The sequence below is a fragment of the Gracilinanus agilis genome, chromosome 4 (genome assembly GCF_016433145.1).
Source record: "Gracilinanus agilis isolate LMUSP501 chromosome 4, AgileGrace, whole genome shotgun sequence".
NCBI classification, from domain to species: Eukaryota; Metazoa; Chordata; class Mammalia; order Didelphimorphia; family Didelphidae; genus Gracilinanus; species Gracilinanus agilis.
Genome location: NC_058133.1, coordinates 471,328,383 through 471,347,916, shown reverse-complemented (window position 1 = coordinate 471,347,916; position 19,534 = coordinate 471,328,383). Strand labels below are relative to the sequence as shown.

At 38.1% G+C, this 19,534-nt stretch overlaps 1 protein-coding gene across 1 annotated transcript in view; it reads left to right on the top strand.

Moving 5' to 3' along the window:
* Positions 1 to 13,182, top strand: part of TBX15 (T-box transcription factor 15) — a 147,568-nt gene extending 134,386 nt beyond the window's left edge. Inside the window, exon 8 of the mRNA XM_044672497.1 lies at positions 12,065 to 13,182. Within this exon, the coding sequence (XP_044528432.1) occupies positions 12,065 to 12,852 (788 nt within the window). The 3' untranslated portion in view covers positions 12,853 to 13,182. The remainder of the gene's footprint in view (positions 1 to 12,064) is intronic.
* The last annotated feature ends 6,352 nt before the right edge of the window (positions 13,183 to 19,534 follow it).

Below are 19,534 nucleotides of genomic sequence, written 5' to 3'. Positions count from 1 at the left end.
TTATCATCCCTGCAAGTGTTTAAACATAGTTTGGATGACCACCTGTTAAGAAATTGTAGGGGGAATTTCAATACTAGATAGAAGGACAGATTTGATGATTTTTATAGTATATTTTAAAGTTTAGAGCCTTTCTGTGTCTCCAGGCATGCAATGCTTGTTTTTTTCTATTACACCAAGCTGCTTAAATAGAATAGGACAAATGTATAAACCAGTGATTCCCAAAGTGGGTGCCACTGCCCCCTGGTGGGTGCTGCAGCAATTCGGGGGGGAGGCAGTGATGGCCACAGGTGCATTTGGGGGTGGTGAATAACTGTAAGGGGGGCAGTGATAGTATGTGACAGGGGGCGCTAAGTAATATTTTTTCTGGAAAGAGGGCGGGAGGCCAAACCAACAAATTATAGGAAGTATCACACTATGAAGCTACCTTTTGTCTAACCTGGATTTAGCTTTTAATGCACTTATTTCTGTCTTTGTTGTTCCCAACAGATATGTTACTTAAGGGCATAGACTTTTCATTTTGCATCTCCAGTACTTTGCATGGCAACTGGCACATAGAAAGTGCTTAATTAACCAATTAATTAAAGAATAACATTTATTAGGCACTTACCATGTGCCAGTCTCTATGCCAAATGCATATTGAGTGATTGGAATGGAAATTGCCATGATTAGTTAAAATTATGAAAAATCTAATAGATAATTTTTATTCATTAAATATGTGAGGGAGTTTTTTTAAAATTTTATTAAAACCTTCTGTGTTAGAATTGATATGAAGTATTGGTTCCAAGGCAGAAAAGCTGTAATTCCAGTGATGGGCAAACTTTTTAAAGGGGGGGGGCAAAGGAAAGGAAATGTTCATCTGTCAGTCTGTTTCTAAGGCAACTCTTTTAAAGTTTCATTGTATTGTATCCTACTCATTGTATTCATTAGATTAGGCATAATGTTGCATGGCCAAATTGAACATTTCAGAGGGCGGCATCTGGCCCCTGGGTAGTAGTTTGCCCATCATGGGCTAGACAATTGTGGGTTGACTTGCCCAGGGTCACACAGCTAGGATATACCTGAAGTTAAATTTGAACCTAGGACTTCTCATCTCCAGGCCTGACTTCTTATCACTGAGCCACCTGGATGCACTTAGGAAGTAGGGTTTTTTTTTTTTGAGGGAGTTTTTTTTTTCCCATCAGTCACTGCTTAAATAATTTTGAGCTTAAAAATTGAGAGATGAATAAATTTTTTTCTCTTTAAAAAGTTGACAGAATATATCAGTAATTCATGTATATCCAAAATGTTAACAGAAATAGACAACCTGTTCCTACATGAAAATAGAAGCTTTAGTAAATAGTATCTAAAATGAGAAAGTTTGGAAGAAATTGTGCTGGATTGCTGGCTAGGGTACTTGAATTTATCTCAGCTTGGTCACTGTTTAACTGGAGATGAATTAATTAACCCCATTCTATGCTTTAGTTTCTTCTATGCAAAAGAAGGGTAATGATAATAGCATTTATTAGTGGCTTAAAGTTTGCAAAATGTTTTACAAATATTATTTCATTCAATACAACTCTGGGAGATAGGTACAATTATTACCTCCATTTTAGAGATGAGGAAATTGAGGCACAGAGAGGTTAACCATTTGCCCAGCTGCACATAACTAGTGAGTGATTGAAGCCAAATTTGGACACAGGTCTTTCTGACTCCAGATCAAGCATTCTATCTATTTCAATATCTCCTTCCCAGTGCTTTGGGTCTATGGTATGGAAAAAGAGGTGTTTGAAATTATGTAGTAAACTCACTGCTAATTGACAAGAACAAAGGTGCAGATAACAACTCCCCATCCTCCCCCAAAAGATAGATTCTAGTGATTATCATAATGCTTTATAGATTGGAGGCACTTAATAGATTTTTTTTTTGGTACTGAACTGCTTAGCCTGTGGGCAGGAGGACCTCTCAACTCTAGGAGCATATGAATATTGGAAATAGAGGTCAAATAAGAAAAGATTTAGTCTATAAGAAAATGACAGCCTCAAAGTTGGAAGAGACCCCAGAGGTCATCTATTCTCACCCATATTCAAACCATCATCCCTTTTCCAACTCTTGAGATAGCCCATTCTGATTTAGAACATCACTGATCATTAAGAAACTTCTTCTGACCTCCTAACAATTCAAGCTGTCCAACATGTTTGGGGACTGAAATTGTGAATTCACATATGGTCATTTACTTTTTTCTTTGCTTATGCTCTAATGGCCTCCTTTCAGTCCCCAACATCTATTTTAATAGATATTTTATATATTTAACATAATTTTATACTTATATGTAATTTAATATAATAATATATTTAATAAATAAACATATTTTACTAGATAAATATAGCATTTGTTAAGTACTTACTATGTGCCAGATTTTGTGTTAACCACTAAGGTCAATAATACAAGCAAAATAAGACAGCTCTCTCCCAGTTAGAAGTGCTCAAACCAGCAAGAGAGCCAACTGTTACCTTGTCAGTATGTATTTTTACCCCCCAAAAATAGTAACTACTACAAATCGGGGCTCAGTTGATTATTTTGTTGATTGACTCAACTTAATGAAATGTTAATAATGCAGATTAAAATTAAAAGCGTGTGTGTGTGTGTGTGTGTGTGTGTGTGTGTGTGTGTGTGTGTGTGTGTATTTCCTCTCCATTGTTAAACATTTACCAGCATACCCCTCTCTTGCTCTATGAACATTTTTTGAGCTTAGCAGGAATGCAGTAGGAGACTTAGGAAATGAAAGAAATCACCAGATTGGAGGCGTGGTGATTATTGGATAATGCTAATAATAACAACAACAATAATATTAATGGGCATTTATCTAATGCTTTAAGATTTGCATTCATTCTCTATATCTTTTGAGATATTCATTGTGCCTACCCTCAAGGGGCTTACATTATAATGGAGTGCCTGGATGGTGGCAAGGTAGCCCAAGAGGTGACAAAGAAGTCCAGAAAGTGCCTTGGGTCAGGAATGAAATAGGCATGGCTAGATCCCCTTCTGAAATGTTGATCTAGGTTAGGAAGTCACCAGTTCAGAGCATGGGGCTATAGGGTGGAGTTTTCTGCAGAGTAAGAAGCTGATGTAAAGAAATGGAGTAGGTCAGGTAGGATAAAGCATTGGACTTAAAATCAGGACTCAACTTCCTGAGTTCAAATCTGACATCAGACACTCCTTGGGTAGCCCTGGGCAAGTCATTAATCCTGTTTGCCTCAGTCTCCTCATGTGTCAAATAAAGTGGAAGGAAATGGGAAGCTGCCTCAGTCATTTTGCCAAGTAAACCTCACATGAGATCACAAAGAGTTGGGCATGATTGAAAAGACTGAACAACCACAGAAAGAAAATTGGAGGAGAAGTTTGGAGATAATAGTAATACTGTTTGTTAGATAGGCAAAGTTTCCTTGAAAAAGAAAATTTTTTATGGATACATTTTGTTTGAATGCAAAAGACACTACCAACAACTCCTTAAACTTCCCATAAATAGTTAAACAAAACCACATTATAGAGTAATTTCTATTGATAGCATGCCATTTCCCCTTTTGTAGTTTACTAGTTGTTAACATAGAAATAACCTACGCTTTAATGATTAGTAATCTGGGTTCTAAATTGTCTATTGTCTTGACCTGAGTTGTTGCCTTTTGGTTTTTTATTTATTTACATTGTTGTAGTCTTTGTGGCTATTCTTTTATTACATTCACTCTGTATATTTCTATACATTTTCATGATTCCCTGAAATTCTCATATCTGGCATTCCTATTATTCCATTACATTCATATGTCACAATTTGTTCATCCATTTCCCAATCATTGAAAACATATTTTGTTTCCAGCTTTTTGTTATTAAAATAATGCCATTATGAATAGTTGTGTGCATATGGATCTTTTCATGCTGTAATTAACTTCCTCAAAGCAGAAAACCCAGTAGTGGGATTGTTGGGTCACAGGATATGTTAAAAATCTTAGTAAATTTCCTTGCATAATTTCAGAATGTTTGCCAGAATTGCTAGGATTAATTCAGTGCTCTGCCAACAGTCAATTACTATACTCTTTTCTTATGCAATTCCACCACTGAATTTTTCCATCTTTGATTATTTGACATTTTGATAGGTGTGAAGTGATATCAGTTGTTTTAATTTTCATTTCTCTGATCAGTGATTCCCAAAGTGGGCGCTATTGCCCCCTGGTGGGTACTGCAGCGATCCAGGAGAGTGGTGATGGCCACAGGTGCATTTATCTTTTCTATTAATTGCTATTAAAATTTAAAAAAAATTAATTTCCAGGGGGCTAAGTAATATTTTTTTCTGGAAAGGGGGCGGTAGGCCAAAAAAGTCTGGGAACCACTGGAATAGATGAACAAAATTTTAAGATGGTTGTTGATGGTGACATTTTTCTTTTCTTTTGAAAACAATTGATTATGTTCTTTGATAAGCTCTCTTAAACAACAACTTAAGCTTATAGTCATTTCCTATAGATTTAAGACTTTTATTTTCAATATTTAAGATAAGGATCCCCCCTCTCTGTTCTTTCAATTCTAGATGTATTGATTTTTTTGCATAGAATTTTTATGATCTCTATGCAGCATTACATAGTGCCTTCTCACAGGACTGGGAAAAAAAACCCCATATAAGCTATTATCTTTTATTCTTTATCTTTATGCCACAATTTTCTATAAAACATAATTGACGGACAAACACATTTATCATAATGGATATATGTACATATATGTGCATATATAGATATGTATGCATATATATGACTGTATCTAGCTAGTATTTGTGATAGTAGTTAACTTGGCTGCCATTGGTCAGGGAGTTGGAGAAAGTCTCAGTAATGTCACTACTTTTCATTTCCTTCCTCTCAGTTAAATAACTACAAATATCAGAGCATGGAAATGAAGGCAATAAAATCCATAATAGAGAATGAAGGGAATTGAAGAAAGAAGTGAACAATACTACAAGGAAATGCAGTGGGTGGAGAAAGACCAGCTGTGTGGCTGAGGAAGGAGTTCTCCAGGCTATGTAGATAGGCAAAAGGAGAGATCATCTATAATACAGCTAATCTGCATGTAACTAAGTATTGCCTTCATAAATTCCAGGTTTTTTTTTTTTAAAAGAAAAGGAACCTGAAACTTTAAAATATAATCCTTGAATTTAATGAGAAAGTTCATTCTCATAGTTAACTTCTCAAAGCATGAAACTACACAATTCCCATCAGCAGTATAGAATTTCACATTTATTTTATGAGAAATAGAGGATTTCTTGGTTGGGTAGAATAGGATTATGCTTATTAATATTTTTGGAATCAGTTTCTGCCTCCATCACTGCATCAGAATAATAGGAACTTAATTACTCAGAGAATCCTATTATCTTAGAGTTGGAAGGGATTCCAAAGCCCAACTTGTCTAATGCAATCTGAGTAGGAATTTCATTGAAAACATCATTCACAAACCGCCTCCCATCTTCTGCTTAAAAAGCTCTATTGTTCAGGAGTTCACTCTCTCTTGAGATAATTTTTATTCCACTTTTATATAACTGATTATGAAGAAGTTTTCTTGAAATCTTCCTTTCCTGCAAGTTCCAACAATTTCTCCTGGTCTTGCTTTTGGGACCCAGCAAAACAAATCTAATTTCTCTTCCTTCTGGGAGCCTTTTTAGTACTTGAAGACATTGACAATGTTCTCCCTAAGTCTTTTTTTCCTAAACATTCCTACTTTATTCAACTGATCTTCATATAGCATTGTTTTGTCCACATTTAGAGAATGAATAAATCAATCAGTCCCTTCTTAGAACAGAGCACATTTTACCTTTTACCTGTTTAAATAAGCCCCCAAGAAGGGCTTCTCAAGGACATCCAGTGAGTCAGCACTCCTCAGGGACAGATGCCATTAAGTTATACAAGAGGAGTATCTGGCTCATGGAATCAAGTAATTACATGGAAATTTATTCCCTACCAACCCAGATGGAGTTTTTTTTCTTTTTCCTTGATGTTTTTCAATCTGAAAAAAAAAAACCCAAAAGAAACAAAAGGAAACTTTATGTGAAAACTTCCATAATGCAATCTGGAAGTGATCAATTTAAAGATGCAAAAGTCAGCAGGTTTGGCATTTAGGATTTTCACAGACATATTTAGCTTGTCTTCGTGGTACACTTGTATTATTCTGGATTACTGTCTTCTTACAAGACCACTATTATAAATGTACTCTTTTTGATTATCTTGGCTGTTACACATGAATATATGAGCAAGCTAATACTATATATGAATCTTAATGTTCATCTCACTTTAGTGGGCTGCTGAAATAAGATTAAGGGAAGCTTAGAAGGGGACCGGGAAGTTAGTTTTGGGTTCCTGGTGATTCTAATCTACTGGGAGTGGAATTTCCAGGATGTCCTGATTTCCTCTCTGCTTTGCCCTTTTCCAAAGAAAATCAAAACCTCTGGGGAAGAAGAAAAGTAAGGAGAAGAATACTCAAGAAACCAATATACCTACTATTCTTATACTGTACTTAGAATCCTCTGTACTTGGAATCATATAGAGCTGAAGGGATGTTAGAGATCACCTACTACAACTCTTTCCTTTTACAGATGAGGAAATTGAGGTCAGAGAGACATTTTTGAGATTGATCTGGGAAGACAATGGACTTATGAGGCTTCCATGAGGTCATTTTGGACCTTAATTCCTTAGGTGGCTATTCATACTAGTTTCATGTTTATTTTAATTTTTTGAAGTATAAGTGAAGAGTGACTTGGTGTCAGGATGATCTGGGTTTGGAGTTTGCCTAAGACACTTACCAGTTATATGTTCTAGAAAAAATCACTTAGTCTTATGCAGACTCAGTTTCCTCATTCATAAAATGGAGAAATTGACATCTGTATCATTTTTCTCACAGAGCTGGTATGAGGAACAATGACAAAACAAACTATGCAAACCTTAAAGAACTATAGGCAGCCAGTTGGTGCAGTGGCTAGAGCATTGAATATGGAGTCAGGAAGACCTGAGTTCAAATATTGTCTGATAGTAGCTAGCTGTGTGATCCTCAGTGAGTCAATTAAACCCACTAAACCTCAGTTTCCTGATCTGTAAAATAGGGATAATAATAACACCTCCTAGGTTGTTGTGAGAAAAAAATAGGATAATATTTATAAAGCATTATATGAGTATTAGCTATTATTATGATGTCAGTTATTATTTTGTTGATGATGTCTCAGCTATCCCATGCCAAGTAGAACATAGGTCATAAACAAGCAATGCTCTCTCAGTCTGCAACATCCCTTGGCATCCACCCACTGTAACATTTGACAGGATATTCAGAGATGCTTAGAGAGTGGCCAGATTGACTAAGATGCCAATCTCTATAGACACCAATGTATCTAACTAATAATGGTGGAATCTTGTCTATTAGGAGCTAATATTCTGAGGTCCCTTTCAACTCAGAGACTATGATCCTGTTTGGATTCTTGATACCCTACTGTAAATCTCCCAATCCCTAATAAATAACACTTTGCTATTCTGCAAAAGGAAACCTATCTCAACTACTTTCTGCCTCTCTGGTGGGCAGACTGAAATCCTGAATTCTAAGGGAATTAGGGAAGTGAGGCCATTATGAAATGGTAGGGGAATTCAGAAAGGAGAGTTGGGAGATGGGAAGAGGAGAACTAGAGGCTAATCTTTACATTCCCCCACCCCACCACCCCGAAGCCTCCATTTCCTTTCATGCTGAGCGGAGAGAAACTTTCCTGCCTATACTGGTTTAAATTACCTCAGTGAGAAACCTTCAGCTTCTACCCTTGCAGAGTAGTACATATGTTGAAAGATAAAAAAGGGAGAATGCATTTTCCCCTCCTTTATATAACACTAATATAGAGCAGAGATGTCAAAAACATACATAACACACTAGAGTGCTACCAAACAGATTGAGGTGTAGTTCAGTAATAATGAACAAAATAGATAAAATACAATGAAACAAATGAAACAATGAAAAACAAAAATACAATAAAACATATCTAATTTTAAAACTAAGTCAATATGGGATACACAGGGACACATAGTAGATATGTAGTAGTGGTTTCCCCTTTCTACATGAGATTGATTCCAGTGGTGTAAGGAGCTTCCAGTGATGAGCTCCATCTACCATTTTGGAGCAGATAGGTGACTCAGTGGATAGAGCTCTGGGACTGAAATCAGGGAGACTTGAGTTCAAACCCACTCTCAGACACTGGGTAGGTCACGGTTACCTCAGTTTCCTTATTTGTAAAATGGAGATAATAATAGCACCTGGTTGTTTTGAGGATCAAATGAGATAATAATTGAAAAACATAGCATGATGTCTGGCACCCTATATAAATGTTAATTATTGCTATTATTATTATTCTCAATAGTAAGCACCCCTCAGGAACTGGCCAGAAGCACCAAGAGATTAGATAATTTGCCAGGATTACCCTGTTACTTTGTTAGTAGGGAGAATGAGATTTAGGACTTCTGACTCTAATGTCAACTCTTTCTCTACTGTAACACACTGCCTCTCTCCTTTTTAATTGTTTATTTTTTTAAGCATCTTTTTAGCTATCCTAATTTTGCTTTATGGTTGATATATTTTGATATCCTAAAATAGTAATGATTTCTTATTACCTTGGTTTCAGTCTCTGAAAATTAAGATCCCAGAAATCTAACCCTTGTTTTAGACAGAGAAAAATAACTAACATCTCCCCTGGACATTTGGAAAATGCTTGATAAAAAGCAAAATATATGGAAGCAACTTGATCATTTCCTGGACAGGTTTGTCTATATCCAGCTCCTCCTAATTTATTTCCATTATTTCTCACCTAGTCCTGCAGCTCTAGGGGCCACAAAGTCTCATTTCAAATCCTTTCTATTTAAAAACCAAGGGCAGCTAAAACCCTCTCAACATGTGACTCTCATCTGGTCGGCAGAGAACACTGTAACTTGTTAATAACCATTCTCTCAACCCCCCCCCCTTTTTTCAGTATAACTGACTAGGACTTTAAATCAGTACCATTCCCTCCATCGTAAGCCATCCAAGAAAACCATTTCAAAGTTGTAAAAAATTCTCTGTTCCACATCTCACTTCCTGCTATAGACCTAAGGCTTGTGGATGATGGAGCATATTTGTAACAGGACAGTACAGGATGTTGAACAGGTGGTCCCCTCTGGGACTATGTAAACACCAGCCCATGGAGGGCAGGACAATACCCACAAAGAAAGTAGACTAGATAAATATCCCTATAAAACTCAAATCTCTCTACAGCTAGAGTCAAATTTCTCTATTCCGTGTCTCACCACTAACTTTACCTAAGCTCACAGAATTCAGCATAGCTTTCTTTTCAAGGGAAATAGGGAGAAAGCCTCTCAAAAGGGGCTTGTGCCCAATACAGGCAAGAAGGAAATTGTTGGATTTCATTTCAGATGCTGTAAGCAGAGCTGACCTGAGCCAAAATTGGGAAAAAGACAAAGTGAGACAGACCCCCTTGCTGAGCCCCTTTTCCTTTTACCTCAAGTGCTGAAATATGCTCTCAGGAAATTCCTGGGTATCAGTCATTTCCATCTTAGTGTGAATTTCAATCAATGTGTGATCTCCTTGAGGGTCATTTACATTTTGAACCTTTTCAGAAAACCTTATTTTGAAATGATGAATAAAAACCAGAAAATGGGATTTAAAAAAAAATGGAGATAGGGCTTTTCCAGGAGTCTCTGGAATTACACCAAGTATTGGTGAAGAGCCACTTGACATATATTCAAAATCCATCTTATCTGGAAATTACTATTTAGAAATCTGTATTGGGAATTGTTTTAATTAAAAAGAACGTGCTAGTTTTGTGTTAGATTAGTGTAGTGGAAAGCGCACTAGTCTGGGAATCAGGACCTCTGTATTCCTATCCCACTTCTTTAAGGAATGAGTTGTGTTACCTTGGACAAGTCACTTGACCTTTTTGATCTCTAGTTTCCTCAGGTATAGAAGGGAAGTGTTGGCCTGGTTAACCTCTAAGATCTCTAGTCTTAAGATTTTTTTAAAATTTTAATAGCAATTAATAGGAAAGATCAATGCGCCTGTGGCCATCACAGCCTTCATGGATTGTTGCAGCACCCACCAGGGGGCAGTAGCGCCCACTTTGGGAATCACTGCTCTAAACCATTAGGCATATTTTAAATTATTTTAAAACATTTAAAATTTATCAAGGGGATTCTCTTAGGATCTTGACTATTTGGGGGGAATATTTTTGGGTATTTAACTTCTTCTTTGATTTATTACCTTGATTTTTTTTAATGCCTTTCACAATTTTTCATTGTTTCCCCAATCATTTTCTCCATTTCTTATTCTTATTCATTCTAGTTCTCATTTGCCCCTTCCCCCTCTCCTCTCCTATAGGAATTCTGATTCTAAGAATCCTAGCATAAGTTATGGCTGACTCTGAAGGGTTCCAAGATTCCCCCTTTGGGAAAGATAACTCTTGGCAACTCTGGGAAAGTCCAAACCCTTCCCTGCAGGTCAGCAGTCTTGGGCAAGGGAATTAAATGTAAAAGGCATTTAAAGCTCTTCTTATCTTTCTATCATTCCTATACTTTACTCTCTCTGATCTTTATACTCTTTAATACAGCTATACTGGATTAAGTCCCAACTGAGGGGGTTTCCTCATCTGGGGTACCTTATACCAATGAAATCAAAGGTCTAATATCTGTTTCTTCAAATTTGTCATTTCTTATGGTGCAATAATATTCCAATACATTTATGTACCCCTTAGTTCAACGATTCCCCAGTTGAAGGGCACTCACTTTACTTTCAGTTCTTTGTTGCCACAAAAAGCACTGCAGTGAATATTTTTATAGATATACCTTTCTCTCTTTCTTTAGCTTCTTTGGGATCAATTTGGGATCAATCAGAAGTATTTATATTTGGGTCAAAGTAGATATGCATGGTTTAGAGACTTTTCTAGTACAGTCCAAAATTGCTATCCAGAATGGTGGCACCAGTTCTGCATTATTGTGCCCCACACTGAAACCTCTTCAGAACTGAAGACTGTAGCCCACATGTGATGTCACAATGTCATTCACCTGACTGGGGGAGATCAAAGCCTGTGGATCACTTGATCTCAGGAGTTCTGAACTGTAGTAGGGCTAAAGCTGATTGAATCTCCATACTAAGTTCATCACCAACATGGTGAGCTTCTGAGGGGAGAGATGGGTGGGGAGATGAACACTAGGCTGTCTAAAGAGAGCCAAACCAGCCCAGGTTGCAGTCATCATCCAAAGCATGGTGCATAAAGTAGATACTTTATTAATGTTCATTCATTGAGTGATACCTGAAGACTAAGAAAACTTAAAAAAAAATCCAAGAGAAGGAATTGGCTAATTTCTCCCCATCATTGATAACTAAATTATGAGGCGCTATTCCTTCTACTTCAAAACTCCTTTTATATCACAGTAGCAGTCACAGTCACCCACAGCAACCTCAGAACTTATTCAAAATCACCACTTTCAACAGATTAGAAGAGGGAAACCCTTTTCAACCTTTGACACTGCAGCTCTAGTCAGGTTGAGCTGGGAGAGTTGATTACTCTTTGATAGTTCCTAGTAACTCTGAAATTCAAATGTAAGAGCTGATAAAAACAGATGCAGACGCCTTGAAAAGTTTTTCACAGGATTTTTTTTCTTTATTGGGGGGGGATGGGGATAGGATTATGAGATAGACAGTGAGAGAGACAGAGAGAGAGAGAGAGAGAGAGAGAGAGAGAGAGAGAGAGAGAGAGAGAGAGAGAGAGAGAGAGAGAGATAGAGAGAGACTTGGATCTGAGTTTAGTATTATTTTTGGTCCCTGCCTCTTCTAGATTTACAATTCTATAGCTGTTGACTTTTCCCTTCAGCTCTCTGAACCTCACTTTCCTAATATGTTAAATGCAAATAACCCTTAGCTTCCTCAAGATTGTTGTGAGTAAAGAACTCTAGAAATGGAAATTGTTATTATTTTACGTTTTCTCTAACTTTTAACATAAACTCCCATTGAAGTGATGCTTCTGTTTCATTCTGTTTTTCAGGGGGCAGCACAGGCACCTCTCCAACCACCTCCAGCACTGGGACCCCATCCCCTTCTGCTTCTTCTCATCTCTTGTCTCCATCCTGTTCTCCTCCCACCTTTCATCTGGCCCCTAACACTTTCAACGTGGGCTGCCGGGAGAGCCAGCTATGCAACCTGAACCTCTCCGACTATCCACCCTGTGCCAGGAGCAACATGGCTGCCTTGCAGAGCTACCCGGGCCTGAGTGACAGCAGCTACAACCGGTTGCAGAGCGGTACGGCCTCGGCCAGCCAGTCCTCAGAATCCTTCATGCCTCAGAGGACTCCATCCCTGATCTCAGGAATACCTACTCCTCCCTCGTTGCCCAGCAATGGCAAGATGGAAGCCTATGGTAGCCAGCTGGGCTCTTTCCCTGCCTCCCAGTTTCAATATGTCATGCAGGCAGGCAACCCAGCCTCGAGCTCTTCCTCCCCGCATGTGTTTGGTGGCAGCCACATGCAGCAGAGCTCCTACAATGCCTTCTCCCTTCACAACCCCTACAATCTCTACGGTTACAACTTCCCCACCTCCCCCAGGCTAGCTGCGAGCCCAGAGAAACTGAGCACCTCCCAAAGCACTTTACTCTGTTCATCTCCCTCCAACGGAGCCTTTGGCGACCGGCAGTATCTGCCCACAGGGATGGAACACGGCATGCATATGATCAGCCCCTCTTCGGCCAATCAGCAGACGGCCAACACCTGTGACAGCCGGCAATACGGGTCCGTCCCGGGCTCCTCCTCCTCCCAGATGTCTGTGCATATGGTTTAATGGGGGACCTGACCTCTCATTGCCAAAGCCCCGCCGCTGTTTCCAAGAAGGCGTCCTCATTGTCAGGAGCTCAGAGCTTTTTTTTTTTTCTTCTGAAGGGGTGGGGGGAAAAGAACCTCAACAGCGAAGAGATACCCCCAAACTCTCACGGGACACTTGAGACGGAACTTATATCTGACTTCCTGGCCCACGCTCACAATATCCAAAGACTTAGCCTTGCTATCCAGCGTCTAACCTCCAACCCTAAGTGGCCTTTGGAAAGATGGGACAATCATTTTATATTAATATAAGAGAGAGGCTAGAGTGTAGCAGCCAATGAAACATGCGTATATATACATATATACATACCTATACATACATACATATATACATATATAAACACACATACAAACACACATACATACACACACACATACATTGAACACTTACTCTCTACTAGGGTGAGCTCTTCATGAAGGGAGGCCCAGAGTGGGTACTTCACCAAGGACTGGTCTTTCTACAAAGCTACAGGGTCTGGGAAGGCTACCCTTGACCCCAAACCCCCCCAAGACTCCACCCATTTCTGGAGTGAACCGGACCTCCTGAAACCACTCCCCACTGACCTGAGGAGGGGTAGGTGGACATCAGAGCCACAATTGGACTTTACTTCCTGAAGGAAGGTGCTTTCCTGACTTTGGCTCCTTCCAGCTGATAAGCTATTGTCCTGAAAATTCAGTGGTGCCATTGCTGTGATAAGAGAGAGTGAAAGGAATGGAAAGAGAGAAAGAAGGAAAGAAAGACAAAAGTGAAAAAAGGAAGAGGAGGAGGAAGTGTGAACAGTGGTGAGAATTTAATTCACCAAGGAAACTGCTTTTTTCTCCCCTAACGGGATGCAAAACCATGATTTTCCTGAGGAAGAGACCTCTTTGGGACACTCCAATTCCCATCATGTACACAAATACTGTTGGCCAATGTGCCAGGTGGGAAAGGAGATGGGAGAAAGGCTGCATCTTGGCCCCACAGGTCCTGTCAGTGGTATTCTTCTAGAATCCAGAAAAGTACCACTAGTGGAAATCTGACTCCCTCAAATGTGCATCCCAGTATGGGAAGGGGAAAGAGAATGGGAATGGGAGTGTGGGAAAGAAGTTTGATAATTCAGCTTGATATTGTTGAAATCAGGGGCAATGAAAAGAGCCCTGGTCAGCTACAATTGAACCAAGGCAGCTGACCTGAATTTAGTGCCTTGCATGCCAGAGTGGCCATAGAAAAATTTTAAAGTTTCACAGAAATTCAGAATGTGGAATTTCAGAGAAACGCATCTTGCCTCTTCCCTTAGAACTCAGTTTTAAACAAATAGATGATTGCATTTTGAAGTTTCTTTAATTCCCTCCCTCTATCCCTTCCCCTCCCTGATGCCTTTAACAATTAAAAAAAATGCAGCTTGGTATAAACTAAGCATTTAAGTGGTGTGGAATGCGAATTATCCCAAGAAACAGAATACAGATATTATTAAGATTTTGGTTTTGAGGTGTTGTAGATAAATGTATTTATGTGCCTAGTGGGGAATTCAATATTATGAATATTAAAAAGGGGCAATAAAAAGGGTATGTAAAATATGTATGAAGAAAAAGGTGTATAAAAATTTGCCCTATGCACGGAATTCTGTTTCTAAGTGCCAAGCACAAAATGCCGCTAAATAAATTTTGCAATTGTTTTTCGTGTGTCTGTTGATTCAAGAAGACCAGCTCCTTCCCTGGCAAGTTTATTTTTGTCAAAGTTTCCTGGGATATGTGACAAGGATGTCAAATCCAGACATTTATGCTGATGCTATCTTATGGTCAGGAATATAGAAGATCTTAATTTAGGAACAAAGGGTAAAAATAAGAGGTTTTGAAGAGTAGAATTTCAGTTGGTATAGTAGAGATAGAGCTTTCAGTAACTGGTGAGTTGGTGTATTTTTTTCCTTAGTGGAGGATTAATTCCAACAACAAATCTATCAAAGGACACTTGTGATGGAGCTCATAGCTGACTTTATAGCCCATGCTTATACTATACAAACACTTAGTCTTCTTAACCAGTATTTAACCTTACATGGCCTTTGGAAAGCTACTTTCCAGGAGCCAGAAAGAACTGAGTTCAAGTGTTGCCTCTGAAACTAGAAGTTGTATGACTTTGGGCAAGTCACTTAATTTTTAATGTTCTAGGCAACTCTCTGAAATGCCAACTTTCATTGGTAGAGTTTCCTTTTTCAGGAGTTTCCTATGACAAAGAAATCACAGTCCCTGTCTTGGAGGGGACAGTTATGCTTTTTAGCAATTCAACATAGGAGCTCAAGCAGCTTTCCAAGTAAGTTTTCCAAATGCACCTGCCCATTGTGTTAGTCTGACACACTAAGCAATTTGTATTCATGTCATAGGATAGAGGAAGAAGAATTAGATAAGAGATCTGAAATTATAGGTTAATTGAAAGGATACATAAAAGCTTCATGTGCCAAATTAGCAGACCAAATGGCCATATGTCACCCCACAACTCTAATTTATGATTACTGGAGACATAGGCAATAAAGATTTGGGAACTCTGGCAATAATTGAGATGACTACCACAAGGACAGACATTCTCTGGAGGAGAGGGGTTTTTATATTTCAAATGAAGGCTAAATTAAAAAATACAAGCAGTGTCCCGATAACATGTAGGACCTTATTGGGCAGCATAACTCAAAGAGAATCATAAAGCCAGGAGAACTTTTGCTGTGAGGCATCTGTCATCAATGAGATAGGGTTAAAAAAGTCAAGTGAAAATAATTCCTAGTCAACAGAAACTTAATCAGAAAAGCTAAACTCCAGGCAGTAACATATGACAATTAATACTAATTTAATAGAATTATCCTAATATTATTAATCCTGTCTTTTAGACCCACCACAACTGCCATTTACTTTTATACTATTAGCACCCATGTCAATAATTCCTTAGATGTGTGTGAGCAGTAGAAGCCTGAAGAAATCCAATAGCTATTGAATTTAGGATTTGGACCCTAGATTCCTAGTTCCATTATACATTGAAATGAACAACAACAACAACAACAATAACTAGCATCTATATGTCACTTTAATTTTTTTTTTAAACCCTTGTACTTCGGTGTATTGTCTCAATAGGTGGAAGATTGGTAAGGGTGGGCAATGGGGGTCAAGTGACTTGCCCAGGGTCACACAGCTGGTGTCACTTTAATTTTTAAAAAATTATTTTAAATATTTTTCCATGTTTCCATGATTTATTTCCTTTCCCTCCTCTTCTCCCCTCCCTTCCCCCTCCCAGAGCCAACAAGCAATTCCACTGGGTCATACAAATGTTATCACTGGATACCTATTTCCATATTATTCATTTTTGCTATAGAGTGATTTTTTAAAGCCTAAACCCCAAATCACATGCCCATATATACATGTGATAAGTGATGTCTTTTACATTTCTACTCCCATAATTCTTTCTCTCAATGTGGATAGCATTCTTTCACATAAGTCCTTCAAGGGTGTCCTGGCTGGTTGCATTGCTACTAGTAGTAAAGTCCATTACATTTGATCGTTCCACAATGTTTCACTTTCTGTGTACAGTGTTCTCCTGGTTCTGCTCATTTCACTCTGCATCAGTTCACTGAAGTTCTCCCAGTTCATATGGAAAGCCTCCAGATCATCAGTCCTTAAAGCACAACAGTATTCCATCACCATCATATATCACAATTTGTTCAGCCATTCCCCCAATCGAGGGACATCCCCTCATTTTGAATATTTTTGTACATGTATTTTTCCTTATTATCTCTTTAGTGCACAAACCTAGTAGTGGTATTGCTGGATCAAAGTGCATGCATTCTTTTAAAGCCCTTTGCACTATCTAGCACATTAAGGTTTGTGAAAGGCTTTATGCATATGATGTCATTTGATCCTTCCAACAATCTGGGTAAGTAGGTGCTATTATCACTGCCATTTTCAGATGAGGGAACCGAAGCAAATAAAGGTAAAAAATTCTTTGAGGACCTTGATAAGACCTCTCCCCCCCAAATCAAATCAACATACACAGCAATACTTAGTGACTTCAGTGCAAGGTGGGGAAAAGGTGAAGATGGGTAGGCATATAGAGGAAGTATTGATTCATGATAAAGAAATGAGAGAGGCCAAAAATGTAGATTATACTGAAGTCTCATGCCTCTATACTATGGACTCTTTGCAAACAACAACAACAACAACAACTACAGAAAAAAAACAACCAAGACTTAGTAGGCACGGGTGCAAACCATGAATATCTATTCTAAACCAATCAAAATTGCCACAAGGAATGAAAGTAGCTATTTTAACAGGCAGGGAAATGCTTCTTATAGACATGGAAGTTATTCCTGAATCAACTGTCTTTGCATTATTATTCACTGGCCTTAATAAATCAAAGCTAAGACCATAATTTGTAATAAGAAATAATAATGAGAAAAATATGGTTTTGCAATTACAAAGTTTAAACTTGAATTATTTAAACAAGTGATTGAAAAAAAGGGGGCTAGGAGACGCAGTTATGCTAGCAATTTGATATAGGAACTAAAGTAGCTTTCCAAATATGTTTTCCAAATGAACCTGTCCACTGTGTTAATCCAGAGATACTAAGCAATCAGAGTTTGGATTCATGTCAGAGGGTGGAGGAAAAAGACTTATATGAGAGATCTGAAATTAGAGGTTTATTGAAAGGATGCATAAAAACTCCAGGTCCTGAAATAGCACAGTGGATAGAATATTGGGTTTGGAATCTGGAAGACTCATCTTCCTGAGTTCAAATATGACTTCAGATTCTTACTAGCTGTGTGACCCTGGAGAAGTCACATACCTCTGCTTCAGTTCCTCATCTGAAAAATGAGCTTAAAAAGGAAAAAAGGCAAACCACTCTAGTATTTTTGCCAAGAAAACTCCAAATGGAGTCATGAAGGGTTACACATGATAGAAAACAATTGAAAAAAAGGGAAATGGGAAACATAAATGACATTAATATAGACTATAATAATTTCATCCAGAAGTGAAACTGAAGTAAATTAATTGCTATAACAATGATTACAAAAGAGACCAAGCATCACCTTAGTCAGAAAACATTTGACTTGCCCAACAGAGACATGGCTGCCAAAGGCAATATCGGATTAAAATATAAACTCATCTGTAAAATCTTTCAAAAGCAAAGCTATTTCAAGGCCATTTAGGAATGACAAGATAAAGAGGACAGCAAACAGAAGAAAAGTGGAAAAAATTTCCAAAAAAATTATTACAGTAAACTGTTTTCTCTATCAAGGATAATGGAACCATAGTACTTGGACTGTGACATCATAGTTCCTGGAATTCTTATAGGGAAAGTAGAAATGGCACTAAATTGAATAGAGTTGAGAAAAGCAGGCAGATAGGATCAAATATATGTAGGTGAAATTGTGAGAATACTGAGGGATGGATTTATCATGAATCTAAATAAGGGGATGATTCCAAAGGTATAGAAAAGATCTCAGATCTTGCTTATTAAAAAAAACAAACTAAAAACTGGACCTATATACCTACTATCCCATCTATGCAAAATCTTTTAAGAGAGTCATCTATATACAAACTGAGGGGAGAGAGAGAGAGAGAGAGAGAGAGAGAGAGAGAGAGAGAGAGAGAGAGAGAGAGAGAGAGAGAAGGATGCCCTCATCCTTCATTAGTAGGGAGTGAGAAGGCTTTTACAAAATACACTTGTCAATAGACCTTATCTTTATCATCCCCAATGGGCTGAAGGATATAGAAAATATGAGGACCTATTGTGCTTGTTACTTGTCAGTTTTAAAAAGTGGTCAAACAGGATGCTGTCTTACTGTTTCTTTTATAGCAAGGCTTCTCCACCCAGCCATTAAGGCCATTCAAGTTTCCTTGGAACATGTAACAAGAGAAATAACCCACTAATAATAAACATTGGGTGAGGCATAAATTAAGGAGATACATACTCCATAAAATTATTCACCATTGTGTTAAAAGATGATTTAGTGCAGAAGCCAGGCCAATGACGGATTCCTCGTAGATGGTGAGTATACTCCAGATGCTTCTGTTTTTGGATGACATTATTTTGATTTAATCAAGCTCCAAGAGTTTTTATATTCTAGAAGAAATCTGTAATCACTCAAAGGAGTTTGGCTTGTTCATCTACACAGAAAAGACCAAATGGATTAAAAATTTCTACTGCCCACAATTCAATTCAATGTATATTTGAATGGACATCCTATATATCTTGTTCAACCGCATGTATATTTGGGACAGGCAATACATGTGGACAATGAACTGGGTCCAGAGTTATATAGGAAGAGAAAATTGGACTAGATTGTTTTGGGGAAATTGCAAATTGTTTTCTGACTGTAAACTTCCCAGAACAGCAAAGGTCCATTTTAACTCAATACAAATATTTTACCTGTGTTACTAGGGGCAGTGATATTTGGAACAGCCCTGATTCTGAAGAACTAGGGATAATTTTAGGGAGCAAAAACATATAATTCAAGCCCAGTACTCCTCTGGCTGAGGAGATCAGAGTGATGGCCCCTGGCTCCAAACTCCTGTTATCCCTTAATGGCAGGAATTAAAGTCTCCTTAGGAAAAGAGTCAGGGGAGAAGATGTTACAGTTGTTTATTCTTCCTCCCTAAGAGCCACAAAACAATGATCTTAGGGTACA